General features: G+C 37.3%; 1 protein-coding gene across 3 annotated transcripts; it reads right to left on the reverse strand.

Moving 5' to 3' along the window:
• Positions 1 to 52: 52 nt before the first annotated feature.
• LOC108677468 (uncharacterized protein F21D5.5-like) lies at positions 53 to 20,413 on the reverse strand. Of its 3 annotated transcripts, none has more exons than XM_018165689.2 (11): positions 20,317 to 20,413; positions 11,490 to 11,620; positions 8,756 to 9,139; positions 8,349 to 8,517; positions 5,756 to 5,904; positions 5,313 to 5,478; positions 4,505 to 4,614; positions 3,240 to 3,383; positions 2,246 to 2,389; positions 1,570 to 1,631; positions 53 to 1,421 (listed from the first exon to the last, which is right to left on the reverse strand). In XM_018165689.2, the coding sequence occupies exons 2-11, from the start codon at positions 11,577 to 11,579 to the stop codon at positions 1,298 to 1,300; spliced, it is 1,542 nt and encodes a 513-aa protein (XP_018021178.1). In that variant the 5' UTR covers positions 11,580 to 11,620; positions 20,317 to 20,413; the 3' UTR covers positions 53 to 1,297. The 3 variants fall into 3 exon arrangements, with proteins under 3 accessions (XP_018021178.1, XP_018021176.1, XP_018021175.1); XM_018165687.2 differs by lacking the exon at positions 20,317 to 20,413 and adding an exon at positions 19,915 to 20,009; XM_018165686.2 differs by lacking the exon at positions 20,317 to 20,413 and adding an exon at positions 15,787 to 15,962.
• Positions 20,414 to 21,160: the final 747 nt, after the last annotated feature.

Raw genomic sequence — 21,160 nt, forward strand, 5'->3', positions numbered from 1 at the left:
GTTCAGTGTTAATATTTTTCATATTGTAAGGATAATTGGCAAGAATTCAACGTGAGAAACGAACGAATTTATTGTTAAAAGCATTGGGTGCGTTAAATTGCGTATAATAACTCGTGTATCTTGAACTTGCTACAGCTCGCGTCTCCGGCACCCGTTATGGGAACGCTTTGTCAGCTGCTACTTCTGCGGCACAAAGCCCTCATCAGTGACTAACATATTATCTCAGTGGATCCATGACAGGGGTTTTAGCGCGAGCATTCTATCAATTAGGTTAGTCACTTTTATCAGAAGGATGATGCACGTTTTTCCACTCAATTCGCAGCGTGACGAGAGAGGTTGATGATAACTGTCAATTTATTTAACACTTCGTTATTCAAGCAATGCAACTGATGCAGAAGTCATAATATTTGTGTGTCAGTGACTATTTTCTACAAGTCGCCGCGTCTGCAATTTTCAAGCCCATACGTATTCTTGCGGAGGTTGATACCCCTTAAATTTGGCGACGTTCATAATTTCTCGACGTAAATTATTCATCAGGGCGATTCGTCAAAACCAACTTAAATGCACTGTTGTCGAGCGTAAAGCATTCTAGTAGCATGTTCGTGCGGTAATGTTACAATAATGTAATTTAAACAAGAGACGAGATCATTTAAACTAGCTTTAGCAAAATAACATCATTAAATATAAAGTCTTAAATTGTTTCTGGGCAAGACTGTACTTTGCAGGAAAAAGCACCATTCCGCTTACAAGGAGACGGCTTTTACAACCCAAGAAATCATTCGATCTAAATTAGTTCTTCCACTATTTTCCATGGTTGAATGTTTTAAATATGTATCTATATCATGAACTTAAATCTGGATATTTTTGTCGAAGACATTTTGCTAATAAACTTGGTTTCCATTGAAAGTTATTAGCTACCTTAACGCGCGTGATGAACGATGGTGCAGAGTAATTGATTTTTTTAAGGTCTAGGTGGGTGATTATGAGCACTACAAATCAACTCACACACCGGGGCTTCAAACTCAGTGATCATGTTTCAAGTGATCATATTATCGTTCATTCATGAGCGGCATCACAATGATAATAGTGTGCTAGATTATAAGCGATCGAAGGCATCATATGATAGGAATGATCAAAGTCCTGATGCATAGCTACAGCCACGCGCTTATATAGTCTCACGTCACCAGCTAAAGTGCAGATTAATATAAAAAACATTAAATAGATTAATATGCGATGCCTGTCGCAAAGCCTACTACAAAACAAAGAGTATCACAGTAAAATAAGGGCACGAAGGTGACTATTTTTCAAGTAGGAACATCCGGTACAATTCTTCCTTTTTCTTGTCTTGGAAGCGAGGCACGAAGTTGACGGTGACGATGTCTTTGAAGCCTTCGCTCAGCTCCGGCTTTTCGAACTTCGAGCTGGAACAAAACATGATGCACAAAAGAAGACATTAAAAATATAAGAAATAAATCAAGATCGTGGTATAATCAGACTAGGCACAAGGTATGGTTATGACTTCCAGGGATGGAAATACTAATGAATAAATGGGAGCAAAATGTGCCTCACTTGTACATGTTGTAGACCATCTCGCTCACTTTTGGACGCTTCGGCTCAGTCAGCTCACGGAACTAGAAAAATAATAATAGAATAATCTTCAAAATGATGATAAAATAATCATTTTTCATAATTTTTTTTAATCGTAATAATAAACAAGCCTACTAATTAAGTAAACAGCACGAGTCTTATCACGCTTCATAATATATATACACGTTGCTATACACAGGGATACACGTTGCTCTCTGTAGATCCCCATTTGAATGATGTACCCAATCATCGACTAAAATAAAAATTGCTGTCAGAATTTTCATCAATATTCTGACTTTGCGGCTCTAGAAGACAATAAAAGCGATGGAGAAACTGACAGGTATCACAAGCGTCAGTTTTCAAAGTGCTATGTGATTGGACATAAAAACTGCACTGGTGATTACACAACTAAATATGAAAACGAGAACGCCGTCTGCCCTTTGATTCATAACCCTGCCTTTCGGCCACTAACCCTGTTGTTGTGCTGCCACCCACCCTGTTGTTGTGCTGCCACCCACCCTGTTGTTGAGCTGCCACCCACCCTGTTGTTGAGTTGTGCTGCCACCCACCCTGTTGTTGTGCTGCCACCCACCCTGTTGTTGTGCTGCCACCCACCCTGTTGTGCTGCCACCCACCCTGTTGTTGTGCTGCCACCCACCCTGTTGTTGTGCATGGCGTGCTGCTTGTTGACGTTAAACACGAAGCAGCGCGCCGGCACCCCCACGTCCTGGGCCACCTTCAGGTAGCGCGCCCGTGAGGCGCGGTCAGGGTTTGTGTTGTCAACCACGACGCGGCCGCCGTCCTGAGAAGCATGCGAGGTAAAGCGGCAACAACGGGCATAATTAGAACATGTATCCTGGGAAATTTTCTTAAACGCGTAAGAGTAAACATAGGTTATGATCGTAGGATTGTGTCATGGCCACAAGGGCGCCGTAACAGCGTGGGTATGTTTATCTTACGAGTTTACAATGAGCAATGATGAATAACGTTATAAGTATTGCTTCAGAGCGCGGGCCATCTAATATGCAGGAATTAGGCATATGAGGGAACATTACTCTAAAACCGTGTTGCTGCTATATGTGATGTTAAGCGAGTCAAGAAAATTTTAAGGCAATTCACAAATAGTAAAATCCCAAAGAATTTACTTTTGAACGTATATAGGTTTAAAAAAATTCCAAAGTTGCATGTACAAATTAATCATAATTATGTCAAATCTGTCCTATTGAGCGCTCCTCACATTTCATGTCATTATTTAATGTATAAAAGTGAATATGAACATTAAGCAGCTTTGTTTTCCACCGTACAACTCAATGCAGCATGTAGTAACTCAAGTCGCTGGTACAGAGACCAATGCAATTTATTTTAATTAATAGTCACTGAGTCATAGTGTCCCTTACATTATAGTCATAATGCGAAGCAAAGAATATTTTGCATTGGTTACATATATAAAAATAATTATAACTCAGTACTCACTGCAGTGAGTGACAGAGAGCGCATTTGGTCGTTGACGAAAACATGAAGTCACGGACGGACAGACAGACAGACGAACATGGCGAGCACAACAGTGCATTTTTTTCATAAATGAGAAAATGGGCTAAAATAGGCAAATAAACACGGGCTTGGCTCTCAACAAAGACAAGTTGCTGGGCCACCTGGAGCGTCTTCTGGACGAGGGAGGCGCAGCGCTGCCAGGTGCCCAGCTGGTCTCTGTTGGCCGCCACGTAGCCGTGACTGCGGCAGAGCTCGTCGCTCAGCAGCGACTTGCCTGACCCAGGGAACCCAACCATCACCACGAGCTGCGACAGAGGGGAGATGTCAGCACGAGACTTGCGCTAAATTGGCAAGGATGAAATTAACGTTTAACATTAATAATTTTAGTTGCGTCAAAGCTGCAACTAAATGCCTAGTGAGCACGAGACTTGCGCTAAATTGGGCAAGGATGAAATTAAGGTTTAACATTGATATATTTAGTTGCATCAAAGCTGCAACTAAATGCCTACCTGCAGTAATGAAACACCTGATTTTTTTTGTTAAAGCATCACAGTGCTATGTCGACACTTTGTATCTAACGACCGCCATACAATAAAAGGTGTCACTGAAAACGTCTTAAACGATGTTATTCACAAAACACAACGTCCCTTGATGTTCATAGAAAACGTACATTAGAAGTAGAAGAAATTGAATTTTCAAGATTTTTTGCAATGCGATTTTTCTAAGAAGAAAATGAGAAATAACAACAGGACAAAAATTTTCCAGAAGATATCAGTTGAAAAAAAAATACAGCTAAAAAATTTCGGACCAACGATGTGATGGGAGTGCACTTTAATGGCAAAAAAAAGTTTAAATTTCAGTCTGGCGATTGGCAACTCAAAATCATTTGAGCACTAAGAAATTATTGCAAATAGAAAGTGAAATTGTTGTCCTGAATTCATTATTTTTCAAGGCGAGTGACAGTCATTAACAAGAGCATTGGACCAAAATGCTCCAGCATAAATATATAGGAAAGTTAAGTTCAAACTCTTAGTGAGTTTTCATAAGTACATTTTCTGCAATCGCAATAATGTTCAGTAACTTCAAAATCACTGCGTAATGCTGGTGCCAAGTATTATTGATTAAATAACTATGAGAATAAATTGAAATGTTTTGAAATTTTAAATATTTCACGCAAAAGAAAATTCACGAATGCTAAAAATTTGCTCCCTTGTCTAAAAATCACTCTCTTCCGGCCATGTCAGAAAATATGTTTCTAGTAGCATTGACTATATTATTCACACAAACTCAAGTTGCTGATGAATTTGGAGCAATGAAACTCAAATAAAAATGTAAAGCCGTCCCATTTACCAGAAAAGAAAAGTTTGTGATATTAAATTTGCTTTATTAGTAGTTGGCCTAAAATGAATTGAATATTGATCGTTACCTCAGACGCGTGGGCTGGCACCTTGGTGGAGGCCGGGCTGTAGAGCGGCCCGTCGGCCGTCACGACGCGGGGGTCGAACGAGGGTAGCAGCATCGTCTCGGGCTTACGACCTATAAACAGTTATAGGAGATATTACAACTTCCTGTGAGAAATTTGTGATACTACACACCGGCAATGCTACTTTTAACTTCAAGTTTTAAAGTTTAACATTTAAACTTGTTACCTAAAGTATAAGAGTAAAAGCAAAAGAGTAAAAAGAGTTGGATTTTCAGAAAGGAGACCCTACACCATATTCTCACTGAATTTTTCAAATCACGATAATTGAGATCCAACGCACTGGTACATCAAATCTTCTTCATTGGCCCAATAACTCCTCATAAGATGTGAGGGGAAACATGGAAATAATAGGGCGATTGTTCTATAAAGTACAATGACCACAATTACTAGTGCTTCAGGACAGCTAATGAAATATACCGACTGACATGTAAACAAAATTCTCCCTGCAACAACAAGCAACATACTTGAGGTACTTAAGTCCTAAGGACGCTTAGAAGCTAAATGTCCCGGAAAAGATCCTTTACCATGTGATTATTCCCACAACAATTATTGTGCTTAGCTTTCTTATGGATTGTTACACGGTTCATAGAATAATCCACACGATACCTCTAGCCGTATCATACACTCTACAGCTGTGGTTTGCACAAGTTTGTGGTATAATCACAGGCAGCTTGTGTTCCTTGAGGCGATTATACACACCAGAAACAAGCAAGACCAGGAATTTAGACATGCACACAACCACACCACTGACCAAGGAAGTGCTGCTCAGGTGTCTCGAATGGCACGCCGAGGTTGAGGGCAAAGAGTCTGTCTGCACACGAGTGATCTTTCTTGCGCGTCTTGGGCACTTCAGGCCTGCCTGCTGCATCTCCTACGTACACGCTCTCCGTCCGCTCAACCGACACGCCTGAGTTGCACTGCAAGCAACAGAGAAAATTAAAGTTGGCCAAGTTAAACAATAAAGTGTGCAAGGCCAGCCAGAGTTGTAACTCATATGCTGCCTATGATAGAGCCTGTGTCGAGTGTATAATGTTAGATGGGGCAGTAAGAAAATGTCAAGAGTTTACAGCACTATATTACATATATTTATATGTATCAAAATAATAAGACATTATTTCAATTAGTGGGTGACCTGCAATTTTATTTCATTTAGTGCAAAACATTCTCCCACTATATTGGGCTACAAAAATTCACATGTTCCTCAAAGTAGTTCCACATGTAGGGGAGAGGCTTGCGGTATTTGCTGGAGTTTGTAGCTACAAAAGCCTGCACTGGCACACCCAGTCTGCCAATGATGCTCTCTATCTTGCCCTGTATGCCGGCTGCTGTCTGCTTACCGGTCCCTGTAAATAGTTCTGGCTGTAATTGACCGTAGTAAGGGTAGTAGATTGCACATTTCATGTGAGAACTAATTGATTCCTACTTTAGCTTGGCCGTGGAAGAGCAACTTTGTTTTAATGGAAGAGCAAATTTGTCTTTCTTGAAGCTTGATGGTAAAAAAATGCATGGGTTTTATGGAAAGACAAACTTGTATCTGCTGTAGCTTAACACTAGCAAATTGTTTTTTTTTTTTTATTCAAGGAAAAACTATTTAAAAGGTGTAGACCAGTGGTTCCCAAACTTTTTCAGGCTGGCGCCCCCTTTGGCTCCCTAGTGAACTTCTAGCGCCCCCCACAGACACATATAAAAACATACGCCTCTTTCTTGAAATTTAGTACGCTGCAATTTTAAACGATAAATGTTAAACACAAATGTGTATTTCACAAATAGAACCCCATTTAGTGAACCAATATGTTTTTAGCTGTTTCAACTGTTTCAGCACTAGAAACCTAGGACGTCTCGGGCAAATTCACGGCCGGACTCGTGGCCAGTCGCACGACCAATCTCCAAATTCAATTATCAAGTAATATCTCCCAACCTAATGAACGCAGCTCAAGGAAACTTGGAACATATTATTCATCAGAACCTAACGTTGACTTTTAGCTCATAACAAATTTTAAAATTTCACCTTCATTCGTGAGCTATATTGCGATAAAGGCCGAAATTCGCAGTGATCAAAGAATTTCTTCCAAACTACTAAACAGATTTTAACGAAATTTTGAATATACATTCCTAACTACCAAGCGTTGATTTATTTTGGCTTTTAAAATTTTTCGATTTTACCTTCGTTTGCGAGTTTTTTTTTTCATTTCACAGTCATTCTCGATTTCATACTTCCTTATATTCGGCCCGTATCGCCGGATAATTTGTCGCTTAAATTCGCGGCGATCAAGAAATTTCTTTTAAACTACTGAACAGATTTCAACGAAACTTTGTATATAAATACCTAACGTCTCAACGGTGATATTTAGCTCGACAATTTTTCTATTTTGCTTTCGTTCGCGAGTTATACAGATATAGGAGAAACGACCGGCTTTTCTACTGGCCGGTTTAACCAAGAGCCGTTTACGTATAGCCGTCTAACTCGCAAACGAAGGCAAAACGAATAAATTGTAGCGAGCTAAACATCACCGTTTCTGAGGTTAGGTATTCAAATACTAAGTTTCGTTCAAATCCATTCAGTAGGTTTGGGAGGAATTTCTTGATTACTGCGAATTTAAGCACGTATTGCTGTTTAAATCAGGAATGAAGGTGAAATGGAAAAAAAACTCGCGAACAAAGGCTCAATCGAATAAATTTTCATGAGCTAAACATTAACGTTCGGTAGTTAGGACTGTAAATTCAAAATTTCGTTCGAATCTGCTCAATAGTTTGGAAAAAATTTCTTGATCACCCGGTACTGTGAATTTCGGCCCGTATTGTCATATAACTATGGCAAAAACAAATGAAGGCAGGATTAAAAAAAATATTCACGAGCTTAACATTACCGTTAGGTCCTAATGAATACGTGTACCAAGTTTCATCGAGTTAAGTTCAATAGTTTGAGAGATATTCCTTGATCATTGAATTGAAAATTGGCCGTGAAATCGGCCCGAGTCCGGCCGTTAATTTGTCCGAGACGTAAACCCAGGAGAGGTTAAAAAAACAGATCTGGGTGAAAAAAAACCATCGCTGGGTGTCATTATGTTCTGTACGTGTTGTGTACAAATCGTCAAACAAACGTTCGAACTTCTGACTTCGACTTCGGACTACCGCCCCCCTATCGCCCCCCAAACGCTCTCTTCTTCCTTACCGCCCCCCAAAATCTTGCCACCGCCCCCAGGGGGGCGATATCGCCCACTGTGGGAACCACTGGACTGTAGACAAACCAGCATTTTTTGTAACTTTTCTCCATTGATGAGTTATCTCCACTCTCAAAGATGTAAATTCAAAATAAAAATAAATAAAATGTAAATAAAATTGTTTTAATTTCCTACAAAGGGTTCATTGCTTCCACTAAGATTATCATCTCTAAAAATAGCATAAAAAATTATAAACCTATATTTCATGCCACATAGCCAGCAGAAGAAGAATGTAGGATTGTTCTCAACAGAACAATACAGCAAGCAACACTTTCTCTGACCTTAATAATTGATTTCAATTAGAGTAGCCATTTACAATGCTCTTGGATTGGAAATCATTTAAAATTATCAAATTAATTTTAATCAAGACAAATTTGTATTTCAGGCTTACAACCTGTACTGCCTCTCTAATGACAAATTTGGCATTTTTCAAGACTTGGGCATTCACTTCTTAATTAATGTGCATTCTATGAGATTCTATGATGAAGCAATAAAGTAATAAAGAGATTTAAAACGATGCCCAATAACAAAGCAAGATTTCTTGAGTTTTTATTTGTATTTCTTACCAATGCCAGCCTGATTAGTGAAAAATAAGATCTTGAAGCCATCTTGATGCAAGCTTTTGAGCTTGCCAGGAACTTCTGAAAATATTATCTTCCAGTCATTGTAGTCCGTGGCAAAAACACGACCAGATTGAGTGGTTATCAGAGTTCCATCCATGTCATAAGCTGCAACCTGAAACCATTAGATATATGTATATAAATACAATTATGGGAATAGGTAACTCCAATCTATTTCATATCAAACAAACATGAAATTTATTTGATTTAAAAAAATTGTAGGGTTGATAGTTGTGATAGTTCAATTAGTAAATATGCGCTAAGAATCATAAGAATTAGCACTGCAAACATGTGATCATGAGTCTTAAATTTTTCAAATAAAAGGAGATTATTTCCTTAACCCAGTACCTTACCTTCTGTGAGCCAGGAGAAAGGTTGGCATTGTAGATAAGCAGGTCACCACTTTCAACAGATTTCCAAAAGCCTTCAGTCTTCAATTTCTTTGTACTGGAATCTTCATTTGCTGAAGTCTCTCTTTTTCTAGTTGTAGTAGCTTTTGGCTCCACTGCCTTGACCTTAGGCATGCTTTTTAGAATGGACAACGTGGGGTCCCTTTTCACTTCCACAAGAACTTTAGAGATGGAATCTTCTTCACTGATGCTGCCTTCTCCAAGAGAACTTTTCAACTTGTCTGAATCACAAGATGGTTCTAAATTAAAGTCTGGGGGTTTGTCTTCAGTTGAAGTTGGAGGAGGCGGATCAAATTCTATTCTATACTTGTGACTGCCAGCCAAGACCTGCCCAGGTTCATATTGGATTCAACACATCACCATAAAACAGATGCATTAAATCAGCTCTGGAAAATTGAAGAAGCATCAATACAAAAGCCTACTAACATCATAGATAGCATGACATTACACCATGAAGACATTAAAAATATATAAACATGCAACTTATCAAAGAAGTTTTTTGATTTGAGGCTTCATATACAAATAAAAAAATTAAACATATCCCTAAATGAGTTGAATCAAACATACAAAGCTTTTAGGATACATAATTCCATGCAAATTTACCAAATTTATACACAACTGAACATTAATAAATTGCTATGATTCATCTATATAGGTAAATATAGTAGCCTCTGGAAATTAGTTCTTATTTGAGTGATTCTGATCTCAATTACAGTGTCAAGTTGTTTAGGATATCTTGCTTCTGAGCTGCACAAACCTTCAACACATCTTATTTGGAAATTAATGCAAACTATTTGTTCCAAGATAAGAGTTTTTAGAACAAAACTTAAGATCAATGACAAAAATTTAGAGACAAAACCAATATATACTGACAATTGGCTGGCCTCTGCAAAATTTTTCTGTTGATTGAGGTAGAGACACCATTCTCATGTATACATTCACAAAGAATTTGGAGCTTCCTAAATTGTGGGAAAATTAACATTCCACAATTTCTTGTTAATTTTTTTTTATGTACCTGTGTTAAGATTTGATCAGAAATAAGACTTTGTTATATTTTTCAAAAGTCAAGATCAAAAGTATATTTCTTGGGTTCAATAGTACCTAAGACTACACACAAATGAGAGTCAAGCTGTTTTTAGCGCATTTTTTCATTTATGGAAAAAAGGCGCTTTTGTCCTTGTCATGTCCGTCTGTCCATCCGTGACTACTTGTCACGGACGGACGAGAAAATGCACTCTCTGTCACTCACTGCAGTGAGTACTGATCTAATTTTTTTCCTGTCACCAGACTTGCTTGCATTTCTCCACCATAAAAACCTTTCCCTGATGAGCATATAATTATTGCATATACATTTGCTAAAAATTTGCTTGCTCAATGTCCTCAATTTCCAAAACAAGAACAGCAAAAAATAATTAATCAGGTTAGGATAACAAATCAAGTGCTGTAATTGTTACACTCCTCTGCATCTATATGTACTCTATTAGTTATTTAGACCAGGGGTCTCCAAACTTTTCACACTGCGGGCCACATTATATATTTCCAATATTTATGCGGGCCGAATGAATAAAAAAATCAGTGCCAGTAATTTTATTTACCTAAATATTAAGGTATAACAATGGAAAATTTAAAACATATATTTTTGTGAAAAATCAGGGTAAACTAAATAGATGCCTGTCTTTAGTTTTATTTAACCAAATTAGAGTGACGAATGATGCTGTCGTTTTGACTTCAAAATTTCATTAAAATCCGGTTTCAGATTAGATGAGCCAATTGTAAGAATTGATTTAAAGTGATCATCAGACAAATTTGCTTGATAGTTAGATTTCACATACTTCATTTTGGAAAATGTTTGTTCACACGAGTATGTTGAACAAAAAATGGACACAAAACTACAAGCAAACTTTATAAAATTTGGAAACTGATCTGGCTGCAGGCATTTATAGAACTCAATCAGATTTCCTTCTCTACACTTATCCTTCAGTCTGTCATCTGCCTGGAGATCAATAATTTCCATTTGAAATTGAGTTGGAAGATTCTTCAGAATTGCTGTCAAATGGATTATGAAAGAGCTGTGCTCCTTGAAACGGAAGCAGCAAAGCCCCACTCGGCCTCCATCCCCACACTATACAGTTATACACAACTGATTGCTTGTAATGCATATCACATACCTACCAATATTAGTATCTGTACGTCACACTATCGAGAGAGAGGACAACTGACTGGGGATGAGCGCCACTAGTCAGCAGGCCCCAGCTTTAAATAATTTTGCGATGCCATTCGTACAGTACAATAATTATTTATTAATTTCACGATTTCGTCCGGCGGGCCGCGGGCCGGATAAAATTGTGTGGCGGGCCTGATGTGGCCCGCGGGCCATAGTTTGGAGACCCCTGCAAATTACTAAGAAATTAAGAATATTTGAAATTTTTTAAGCTTATTACAATTATATTATTCTCTTCATTGTATATAACAGCTTCAGGCAAGAGGCACTGGCACTATATCCACATCCACTTCTATACCTAAAATAAATGAGTCTCCAAAATTCCACTAGGTTCTGAGTCAATTTGGGAAACAGGAATTATATATGTAGGTATACCAAACATTTCTGCCAAATGCTTTACTAAAATCCAATTTATAATTTATCAAGTTAATCAAGTGTTAAGTTAATCGAACTCACCTCTAATATGTCCCCGTGATTTGCAAGAAGAGGAGTTTTTTTCTTCAACAAGTTGCCATTTAGAGCAGAAGGATTACTACCCAGTTGCATCAACACACATTTGAAAGCCGGAAAATTACATGTGATCTCAACTGAAACAGAGGTGAGAATTCAATAGACTAAATTACAGGATTGGTGATTTTTTTGATTTTTTAAAGAAATAAAAAAAATCAAAAATCAATTATTTTTTCTATTTTTTCATGATATTTTTAATTTATTTGATTTTTTTATTTTTTCAGCTTTTTTGTCTTTTTGAAGTGTTATTTTTTATGTTGCAATTAACCTACTAACAATAACAGTAAACGGATCATAATGGATGGCTGAAAAGGGCACTTACTGCCTTCAATAATGGCCAACAGGCCAAGGTGGTGTTTACCACTTAAGGATTTTTGGGTAAACAATTATTGTTTACCCAACAAGTCTATTCATTAGCTTTGTAAAGTTTGTATGGAGCAAGGTAATGAGCTAAATATTGACCATTTAACTGGCTTCAATATACAAAAACACTTCAGGAATGTAGATCTTCTTAACATTGAAGAGTCACATAACAGATAGGTAGCTGATAGCACAGTGCACAACACTATCAATAGATCTATTAGTTTTATGTCATATAAATCTACCAGACTCTACCCTCTATACACACCGACTGGTGGTGACTGAGTGACTGACTGCACTGTTCCCAATTAATTCAGACCAATAAACCAATACTAAAAATAAACTGAACGATAACCACACAAACCTCATACGACTTGAAACGAGACTTAAGTTATGAGAAAATCTAACACTGTTTAAAATAAATATGTGTACAATTCAAATATTTTATATCCATTTACTGCTTTTAATTTTTTATATATATAGTCTAATAATTGCAATTGTTTTGTTTCTAGTTTTAAATTCACATATTTAAAGACTGCAATTAAATATTTTAATTAGAATACTCATATTAAAGTGGAGAATCTTTCTAATTGCCTAAAAGGTCAATACAATCTCAACCTCTCAATATACAGGGTGGGGCAGAACCGATTGAGCAGTTTTGCGGTAAAATAAAAGAGTAATGGAGGTACATAAAGAAGAAAGTTTATTTTCCTAGAGGTTAGCATAACATACCATTTAGAATACTTATGTTTTAGAAACAATATCTGGAAGATGGGAGCCGTTAGCTGCAACACACTGTTGGAGTCGTTCTCAGAGGAGGGAGTAACCATAACAGTGAATTCCGATCGCTATGCAGCAATGTTGCAAAATTTCATGCAGCCCATGATGGAAAACATTGTTGAAAATGAAGCATTGGGAGACGTGTGGTTCCAGCAGGATGGGGCTACAGCTCACACAGCCCGAATGTCACTCAATGTTTTGAAACGCATGTTCCCACACTCTGAGGGGTGATTTACAGTGGCCTGCGAGGTCACCTGATTTGAGTATTTGCGATTTATTTCTTTAGGGACATCTAAAAGAAAGGGGTTCAGAAGTCGCCCTCACACCCTACCTCAGCTAAGGGAATGGATTATTGCAGCAGAGGTTATGGCCATACCTTGCCATATGTGTGAACGTGCTGTAGAAAACTTCCAAGAATGACTCCAACAGTGTGATGCAGCTAACAAACCCCATCTTCCTGATATTGTTTTCAAAACATAAGTATTTTAAATGGTATGTTATGCCAATCTTGAGGAAAATAAACTTTCTTCTTTATGTAAGTTCTGCCCCACCCTGTATAAGCTAGCTAACACATTTAAATTGTATATTGTAATCAATATATAACAAATAGTCAAATAGTTAAAGACTACTTATAGCCTTATAAGAATTAGCTAAGCTGCTAGCTACGTACAATGTATTGCACACTTGATGCCTCTGTACCAAAAAAATTCAATTTATTGAAACCTAATACACACTAAAGGCAACAAGTTTATATACCAATTTGTCATTCATAGTACATTTATACTAAACCATGATTAACAATACTGGTACCTCAATATAAATTAAATACTGCCACTCAATATATTTAAATATATGAAAAAATAAAAAAAATCAAATAAATAAAAAAAAATAAAAAAAAATCATGATTTTTTTTATAAAAAAAATCAAGTGATTTAATCACATGATTTAATCATTGCCAACAATGCTAAATTATACTGAAAAATACATATATAGATTATGCAGGGAATGCATAATTGATGAATTACTTGGCATCAACAATGTCTTCCATAGTAGGTCAACTTATTACCTGTTTAGCTTGTTGCAAGCAAATAAGTTAAACAAAAATGTAATTTTAAATCCATTCAAAATTTCCAGACCATGAACAGACCAACTTATTGGCTATTTTAATTTATTTTTCTTGTTCATAGTCATAAACTGAAGAAGATTTACAACAATAAATAAATGCTTACGCCGAGATAGAAGCTCTTTCACTAACAATATTATATATAGGCTGAAGTTCAATTTATTTGATGCCTACAAGCAATCAAATAGAAATGAAGGTATGAAATAGCTGCTACTGACAAGTTTGCAGATTTCTAGTAGCCAACTGCACTATAGTCATAACAAACTACTTCCATCTTTACTGATCTGAAAGCTGAAATGGCTTTTTTATTACCGTCAACCGGGCTACTCGGGACGGTTTTGAGCGTTTTTTGTTAATAATTTCTTACCATGCAACATTTCATAAACAAGTTTAGGCTCATTTTATAGCTCTTTGCGAGGGCTATCAAATGGCATCTTAAAAAAAATCCATATGCTATTTGTTAAGGTGCCAGAAGCAAAAAAAGTGTCCCGAGTAGCCCCGTCGAATGGGGCTACTCGGGACACTTGGAATAAAACTTCATTTTAAAATATTTGAAGCATGCAGAATGTACTCATTCATTACTAACAGTACTCTGAAATCCTCCTCTTTCATTGTAGATGATGTAGAGGTAGAATAAATGACATTTTCTGTGATTTTTACTCGTTTTTCCTTTATTGATATATTACCATATACATTGATTACCGTAGTATTGATGCAATATTACCGTATCCATGAACATGCCATTGAGCATTTACAACAACCTTGTCCACTGCAAGCTTCATATCAGCAGCCTTATAGCATTTTTACTGTATCTGTAAGCTTACAGGACGGCTTGTAATTTCACACTAATTGGGTTAAGTGAATTTACTATAAAAAAAGATCATGAAAAACATACCTGAAACAGAAAGGAATGTTTTAGTGACAACCATCATATGTTTTGCAGAAATAAATCATAGTTTAGGTCAATTACTTTTCATTCTATGATGCCTGGTGCACAATTCTATATATGACATTCTATGCACAATTTTGTGATGACCGATGATGCACTAATTTTTTGATAAGTGAAATTTTTTTCGCCGAGCGAGGTAAATGTAATCAATATTCTTTGTTTTTATTAAATTTTTTTTCTTAACTGGAGCCTTTGCTTACTGAGGTTCTACTGTAAATGCGTTTTTGGGGGTGTTACAAATAGCCCCGGGGGGTGTCCTGAGTAGCCCCGCCGTGCGGATATGGCTTCCATTTTTTTTGGGGATTGAGGTATGTAAATTCTGCAAATAAAATTTTCAAGCCAACACCTGGGTGCAACTTTTATGTAGGTAAAATTTTTTAATACAGAAAATATTTTTTTTACTACAGACCTTAGCAGAAGTAACTTTTCAAAATAGCATTTATCACCATTTTTTTCAGGAATTTTTCAAAGCTAGTAAATGTAGTATTTTTTGCCTTCTTTTATACTACATAGATAGGAAAAATGTTGGCGTTTATCAAAATAAAAGAAAATGCTTCAGTGGTAGGTGGGACTGTGGGTGGCAGTTAGCCATCCAAAAATTTGCTTAACCACTAGGCTAAGAGGATATATACTACTAATTCCAGCATTGGAATTTATGCTTAAGTGAAAAGGGCATTCTGGATCTGTAGAAACTGTAATTGTATAATTTGTAGGTATATAGGTAAATTGTACAGTTTACCATTCATTGCAGTCCCCTAACACAGAATATGCAGCTTGAAAGAACCAGGCTAGGGTTCATTTATTTTTGAAGATGAAATAAAATACATAGTATATAACAATTGAACCTTCCAAAAATCAATCAGATACCTATATGAGTCATTTGTAAAATAAGTAACTAACTTAGAAGCTAAGAACAATAGAAATGCAAAAATAAAAAAGCTTTATGTATTCTTCACAGTTCACACAAACATAATCCCAAAGTGTTTCTATAGCTACATTATGATAAAAGAATGACAATAGAAATTTCATACCTTGCTGTTTTGAACATCTTTTGTCTTTTATTCTAGTATCTCTTGATCTTCCAATACAAATTGGGTCAGAATTCCATACAGAGAAATCACTGTGAGATTCAGGACTCAAACTTCTCAAGACACACTTTGACATTGTGCCTCTTGCCATTAAAAAAACAACCAAAAGTCAAGAAGACCTGATGAAAGAAAACTATGTTTAACTTCTTAATTGCATTGCATGAATCATGAATGCATGATTAGCTAAGGAAACTGACTAGGATTAGAAAAAACTAAGGGCCAAGTGTAGGTACATTTAATGATATACACAAATTATAGTACATTGTTTTTTGTTTACATAATATACCTAATATTTTGAATTAGACCAAAGAATAAAAAATGAAATGGTTTATTGAAAATATAGTATAGCTGTATGCCTGTATAGGTAGCCAAGCCAAGAGCCAACTGCCTAAGGTAAGTGAAAGTGCCACTGCCAGACACAGACCAGAATCTGCTAAATCATCGATGAGACAATGAATAATGTCACTAGACTGCTTGAATTGCAGATTCACTAGAAATTTAAAAGCGAAGAAAATGCCACAAAAACTCAGCATTTCTCTATTGAAAACGTTTCAGAGACCAGCTCCATCGTCATTTTGATAAATCTAGAACACAAATAGTCAGAAAATTAATAAAGTTTGGAGTCATAAGAAGAAAAAACACAAACAACAAAAGTTAAAACCTAAATTTACCGGCAAAGGGCAGAATAATAAAGAAATACCTATCTATTCACAATTTCTAATGAATAAGAACTGCATGCAGCATTTAAACTAGGCTTCTCTTTAAAAATATACAATGATTCCAAAATGCACAGATCGGAAGCACCAGAACTAAAAGCTACCCTTAAAGTCAGTGTCGGACACCGGAACGTTGCACTGTTCGGCGTGAGTGCGCACAGCCGAATGAGGAGGGCATGATAGTAACTGCCCAGTCCTATAACTCCTCCCTTTATGCTCAGCAACCCTAGTGTAAAAGTTGCGTGCCATCATCCCAACGTACGCAGATGCACATCATGCACAACTAAATTTATAAACTAGGGACGATTGCATGTGAGAAGGGAGGATATCTTTGTATCTAAAAAAACAAACCTACTTTGAAATTATTAACCAATAAGATACGAAGATTAATGTCCGGAAAGTATTTCATAAACAAATCTTTTAATTCTCTTGACATAACTTCAGACGCATGGCCGAAGTATGGAAAAGAACAGTAAACCACTTTTCTACTATCAGGCTCTGGAACAACTTCACTGTATTGCTTAGACATGAATTTCTTAACCTGGGTAAACACCATGCCAGAAGGAAATCCATTAAGCAAGACGTTGCGCAAAAATTAAAATTCAGAATGCATGGCATGGAAAGTCGAGCATATACAAAAGCCTCAGTGTAATAGTGTTTGAAGCCCATTTAACTTGAATCTAAAAGAACAAAAACTATAAAAGCTGGTGCTTAGGCTGGTGAAAGTTGATTTTCTGAAAACAGATGTTTGAAAACGGCCATTAGATTTAGTAATATTGCAGTCTAGAAAGGACAAACTATTGTTCGATTCAAGTTCCACAGTAAATTTAATAGAATTATGTTGCAAGTTTAAGTAATCGAAGAAAAGTTTTACATGAGAGGGATGCTTGAAAATAAGAAAGGTGTCATCGACATATCTGTTATAAAAATTCCGACCAATTTTTGCCGCATATAATACTCCTAGTTTTAAACTGGCTAAGTTTTTAGTTCCGGTCTTGAACTGTCTTACAACTAACCAGTATACAGTAGACATTTCTTATACTTTTGTTGACCGCTTGAAAGATTTTACTGATGTTCAGGACTTAACAATGGCCTCCTTAGACGTGGAAAATTTATTTACAAATATACCGCTATTTTAAACTATTGAGATCTGTCTAAATACTTTGTTTAAAGATATTCATGATACTGTTATTGGTTTGAACCGAAATTTTTTTAAATCCCTGCTGGAATTATCAGTTCTAAATTCAATTTTCATATTTGCTGGTAAATTTTACAGACAGATTGACGGTTTGGGCATGGGTCTTCCCCTCGGCCCAACCTTTGCAAATATTTTTATGTGTTTTCACGAAGTTTCATGGCTGACCAATTGTCCTCCTGATTTTAAACCAATTTTTTATAACAGATATGTCGATGACACCTTTCTTATTATCAAGCATCCCTCTCATGTAAAACTTTTCTTTGATTACTTAAACTTGCAACATCAGTTCAGTTCAGTTCTCTCCGCACCATAAGGCGCACAAGGCTTGGACGTCACTCCTCCACTGGGTCCGGTTTGCAGCTGCCTGCCGTGCTATGTTCCACGAGTTCCAGCCTGCTCGGTTTCTCTCCTCTTCCACCATTCGCCTCCAAGTTGTTTTTGGGCATCCTCTCTTCCTCCTTCCTTCAGGTGCCCACCCGAGGGCCACAGCACAGTCGCTTGCTCTATCCTTCCTCAACACATGTCCCACCCAGTTCCACCTCCGTCTCCTCACCACATCACTGATTTTCTCCACTTCTGTCATATCAAGAACCGACTTGTTAGAGATGTGTTGCTGCCATCGGATCTTGCAAATCTTCCGTAAGCATTTGGTCTGAAAGATATCTAGTTTTCTCTCTTCTCCCCTAGTTAGTTTCCAGGTCTCACATCCGTATAACAAAACTGAAAGAACCAGGCTCTTGAACAGGGAGGTTTTGGTCTTTCTACTGATGTTTATGGCTTGCCAGATGTTTGTTAGTCTTTTGAATTGCGCGCTTGCCATTGCCACTCGCCTCCTCACATCCACTGTGCTCCCACCATCCTTTGTGACGTTTGCACCCAGATATGTGAAGCTCTCCACTTCCTCCACCTCGCTCTCTCCAGCCCTCAGCTTGTTGTTGCTCCCGCTGTTGACCTTCAATACCAGGCTTGGAGGGCCAGTGGTTTTCTGTCAGGGTTTCCTTCCCTTAGACTGCGTTGGTCCACGTCACCTTACGGTGTTCCCTCCATCCGCCACCCGGAGGACGCGCCTCGTACGCCGTGCAGTCCCAGCACGAGGAAACTTGCAACATAATTCTATTAAATTTACCATGGAACTTGAATCAAACAATAGTTTGTCCTTTCTAGACTGCAATATTACTATATCTAATGGCCCTTTTCAAACATCTGTTTTCAGAAAATCAACTTTCACCAGCCTAAGCACCAGCTTTTTTAGTTTTTGTTCTTTTAGATACAAGTTAAACGGGCTTCAAACACTATTACACTGGGGCTTTCGTATATGCTCGACTTTCCATACCATGCATTCTGAATTTTAATTTTTGCGCGACGTCTTCTCGCTTAATGGATTTTCTTCTGGCATGGTGCTTACCCAGGTTAAGAAATTCATGTCTAAGCAATACAGTGAAGTTGTTCCAGAGCCTGATAGTAGAAAAGTGGTTTACTGTTCCTTTCCATACTTCAGCCATGCATCCGAAGTTATGTCAAGAGAATTAAAAGATTTGTTTATGAAATACTTTCCGGACATTAATCTTCGTATCTTACTGGTTGATAATTTCAAAATAGGTTCATTTTTTAGATACAAAGATATCCGCCCTTCTCACATCAGTCACATGCGATCATCCCTAGTTTATAAATTCAGTTGGGCAGAATGTGCATCTGCATATTTTGTGTTGGGATGATGGCACGCATAGTGGCAAAGCAGAAAGTTTTTTAGACTCTCCCTCCAGTTCATTTTTGAGTCCTATAAGTAGACCAGTAAAGTATCTTGGATACCACATACCAGAATTATCATACATAAGAAATCTGTTAAAATCTTGAGTAAATGAGGAAATTAAAAATGAACTGATTCTAAAAAAATCAGTGGTTTGCCACTATGCACACAAGTGAAACAACGTAAGCAAGCCAGGCATTCGGTTATTTCTTTTTTACTAAATTAGTATATATGCATTAGGTAGTACCGTAGTAGGTACAGCCGTACAGGTGAAGGTGATACTGATTATAACTGATAGGTCCCCATCCCCAAATATCGTATTGAGATTTTTTCGTCGTAAGTTATTCGTGGCGGACCGGACTTCCATCACCTTTTCAAATCGTCTACTAATACTATAGATGGCGAATTACCTGTTTTACTATAACAAAGGCAGATGGCAAATGATTGATACAAACTTGGCGCTTCACGAATTGGGAACATTTCGCATGACGCAATCGATCGGTACGGAAAGCGGACATTGGTCTACCTATATCTGTCAATATACCGTGTCATCAATTAATCCTGTTATTGCAATCGTATCCGCAATACAAAAATTTAGAGATAATTCCAGATAATGATTAATGCCAGGCGTTACTTTACGGTCTGATATTGCTTAGTTAGGCATAGGGAGGTAGGGACTTTGATCGGAGCAGAATGGCCATTCATTTATAGTTGTAAATGAGGCTCCTCAGTCGTTACAAACAATTTATTCACTAGCATCTCTAAAAACTAACAGACAACTCTAAAACAATTTATTCACTAGCATCACTTACGAGAAATGGAGAGTAAGAGGCCAGCCAAGTTTCAGAACCTCTGCATCAATGGCAGACGTGGTTGCTGTGGCAATGATTGATTATTTACGGGTTGACGGATTGCTGTGCCATAGCGATTTACCATAAATTGCCAAACATCTTGCTATCTGATAAAGAAAGAAACAAAGATTGGAAGCAAAAACTTGAGCTGATGTGGAGATGTCGAGCAAAATCGGCAAGATTGCTAGGCGATCATGCAACGGGTACAGGCCGACGCAATCAAAGCTGACACTGCGAAATGCGAATTTCGGACCGCATCGCCAGATAACTCACGAATGGAGTCGAAATGAAAAAATCTTTTGTGACCTAAACATCACCGTTCGGTCCTAATGAATACGCGTACCAAGTTTCATCTAGCTGTATTCATTAATTTGGGATATATTCCTTGATCATTGACTTTGGAGATTGGCCGCGTGATCAGCCGTAAATTTGTCCGAGACGTCGAGTCCAGCCGTAAAATTGTTCGAGATATACGGAGATTTTTGATCTGGGATATTTGATAAATTTGAAATATTTATGTGCGTTCGGACTTCCTGCAAACGATATACAATAAGTTTCACCGCTGATATTATAACTGTATTGAACGTTTGTTTCATTTTGAAAGTATCTTAACATCAGGACGTGTTCAGGATAATTAGCAATGCACATAATTATCTTGCACACTCGGCAATTGGTTATTTTGAAATTAAATTTCGTAAATCAAAGAGGGGAATAAAGTTTAGTTAAATCGCAATCAAGAGTTTTGCAGACTGCAACAATAGCACGCCAGAGTCCAGCGTTGCCAGATGGTATATTTCTATACCAG

This window comes from Hyalella azteca, unplaced genomic scaffold, assembly GCF_000764305.2.
Source record: "Hyalella azteca isolate HAZT.00-mixed unplaced genomic scaffold, Hazt_2.0.2 contig10432, whole genome shotgun sequence".
In the NCBI taxonomy this organism is placed as follows: domain Eukaryota; kingdom Metazoa; phylum Arthropoda; class Malacostraca; order Amphipoda; family Hyalellidae; genus Hyalella; species Hyalella azteca.

Coding starts and splice junctions, on each gene's coding strand:
- LOC108677468 (XM_018165686.2), bottom strand. CDS start 15,934: ATGGCAAGAGGCACAATGTCAAAGTGTGTCTTGAGAAGTTTGAGTCCT. Junction 8,518..8,755: donor TTTCTCCTGGCTCACAGAAG/GTAAGGTACTGG, acceptor TAATGGTTTCAG/GTTGCAGCTTATGACATGGA. Junction 1,632..2,245: donor ACGCCATGCACAACAACAGG/GTGGGTGGCAGC, acceptor TTATTTTTCTAG/TTCCGTGAGCTGACTGAGCC.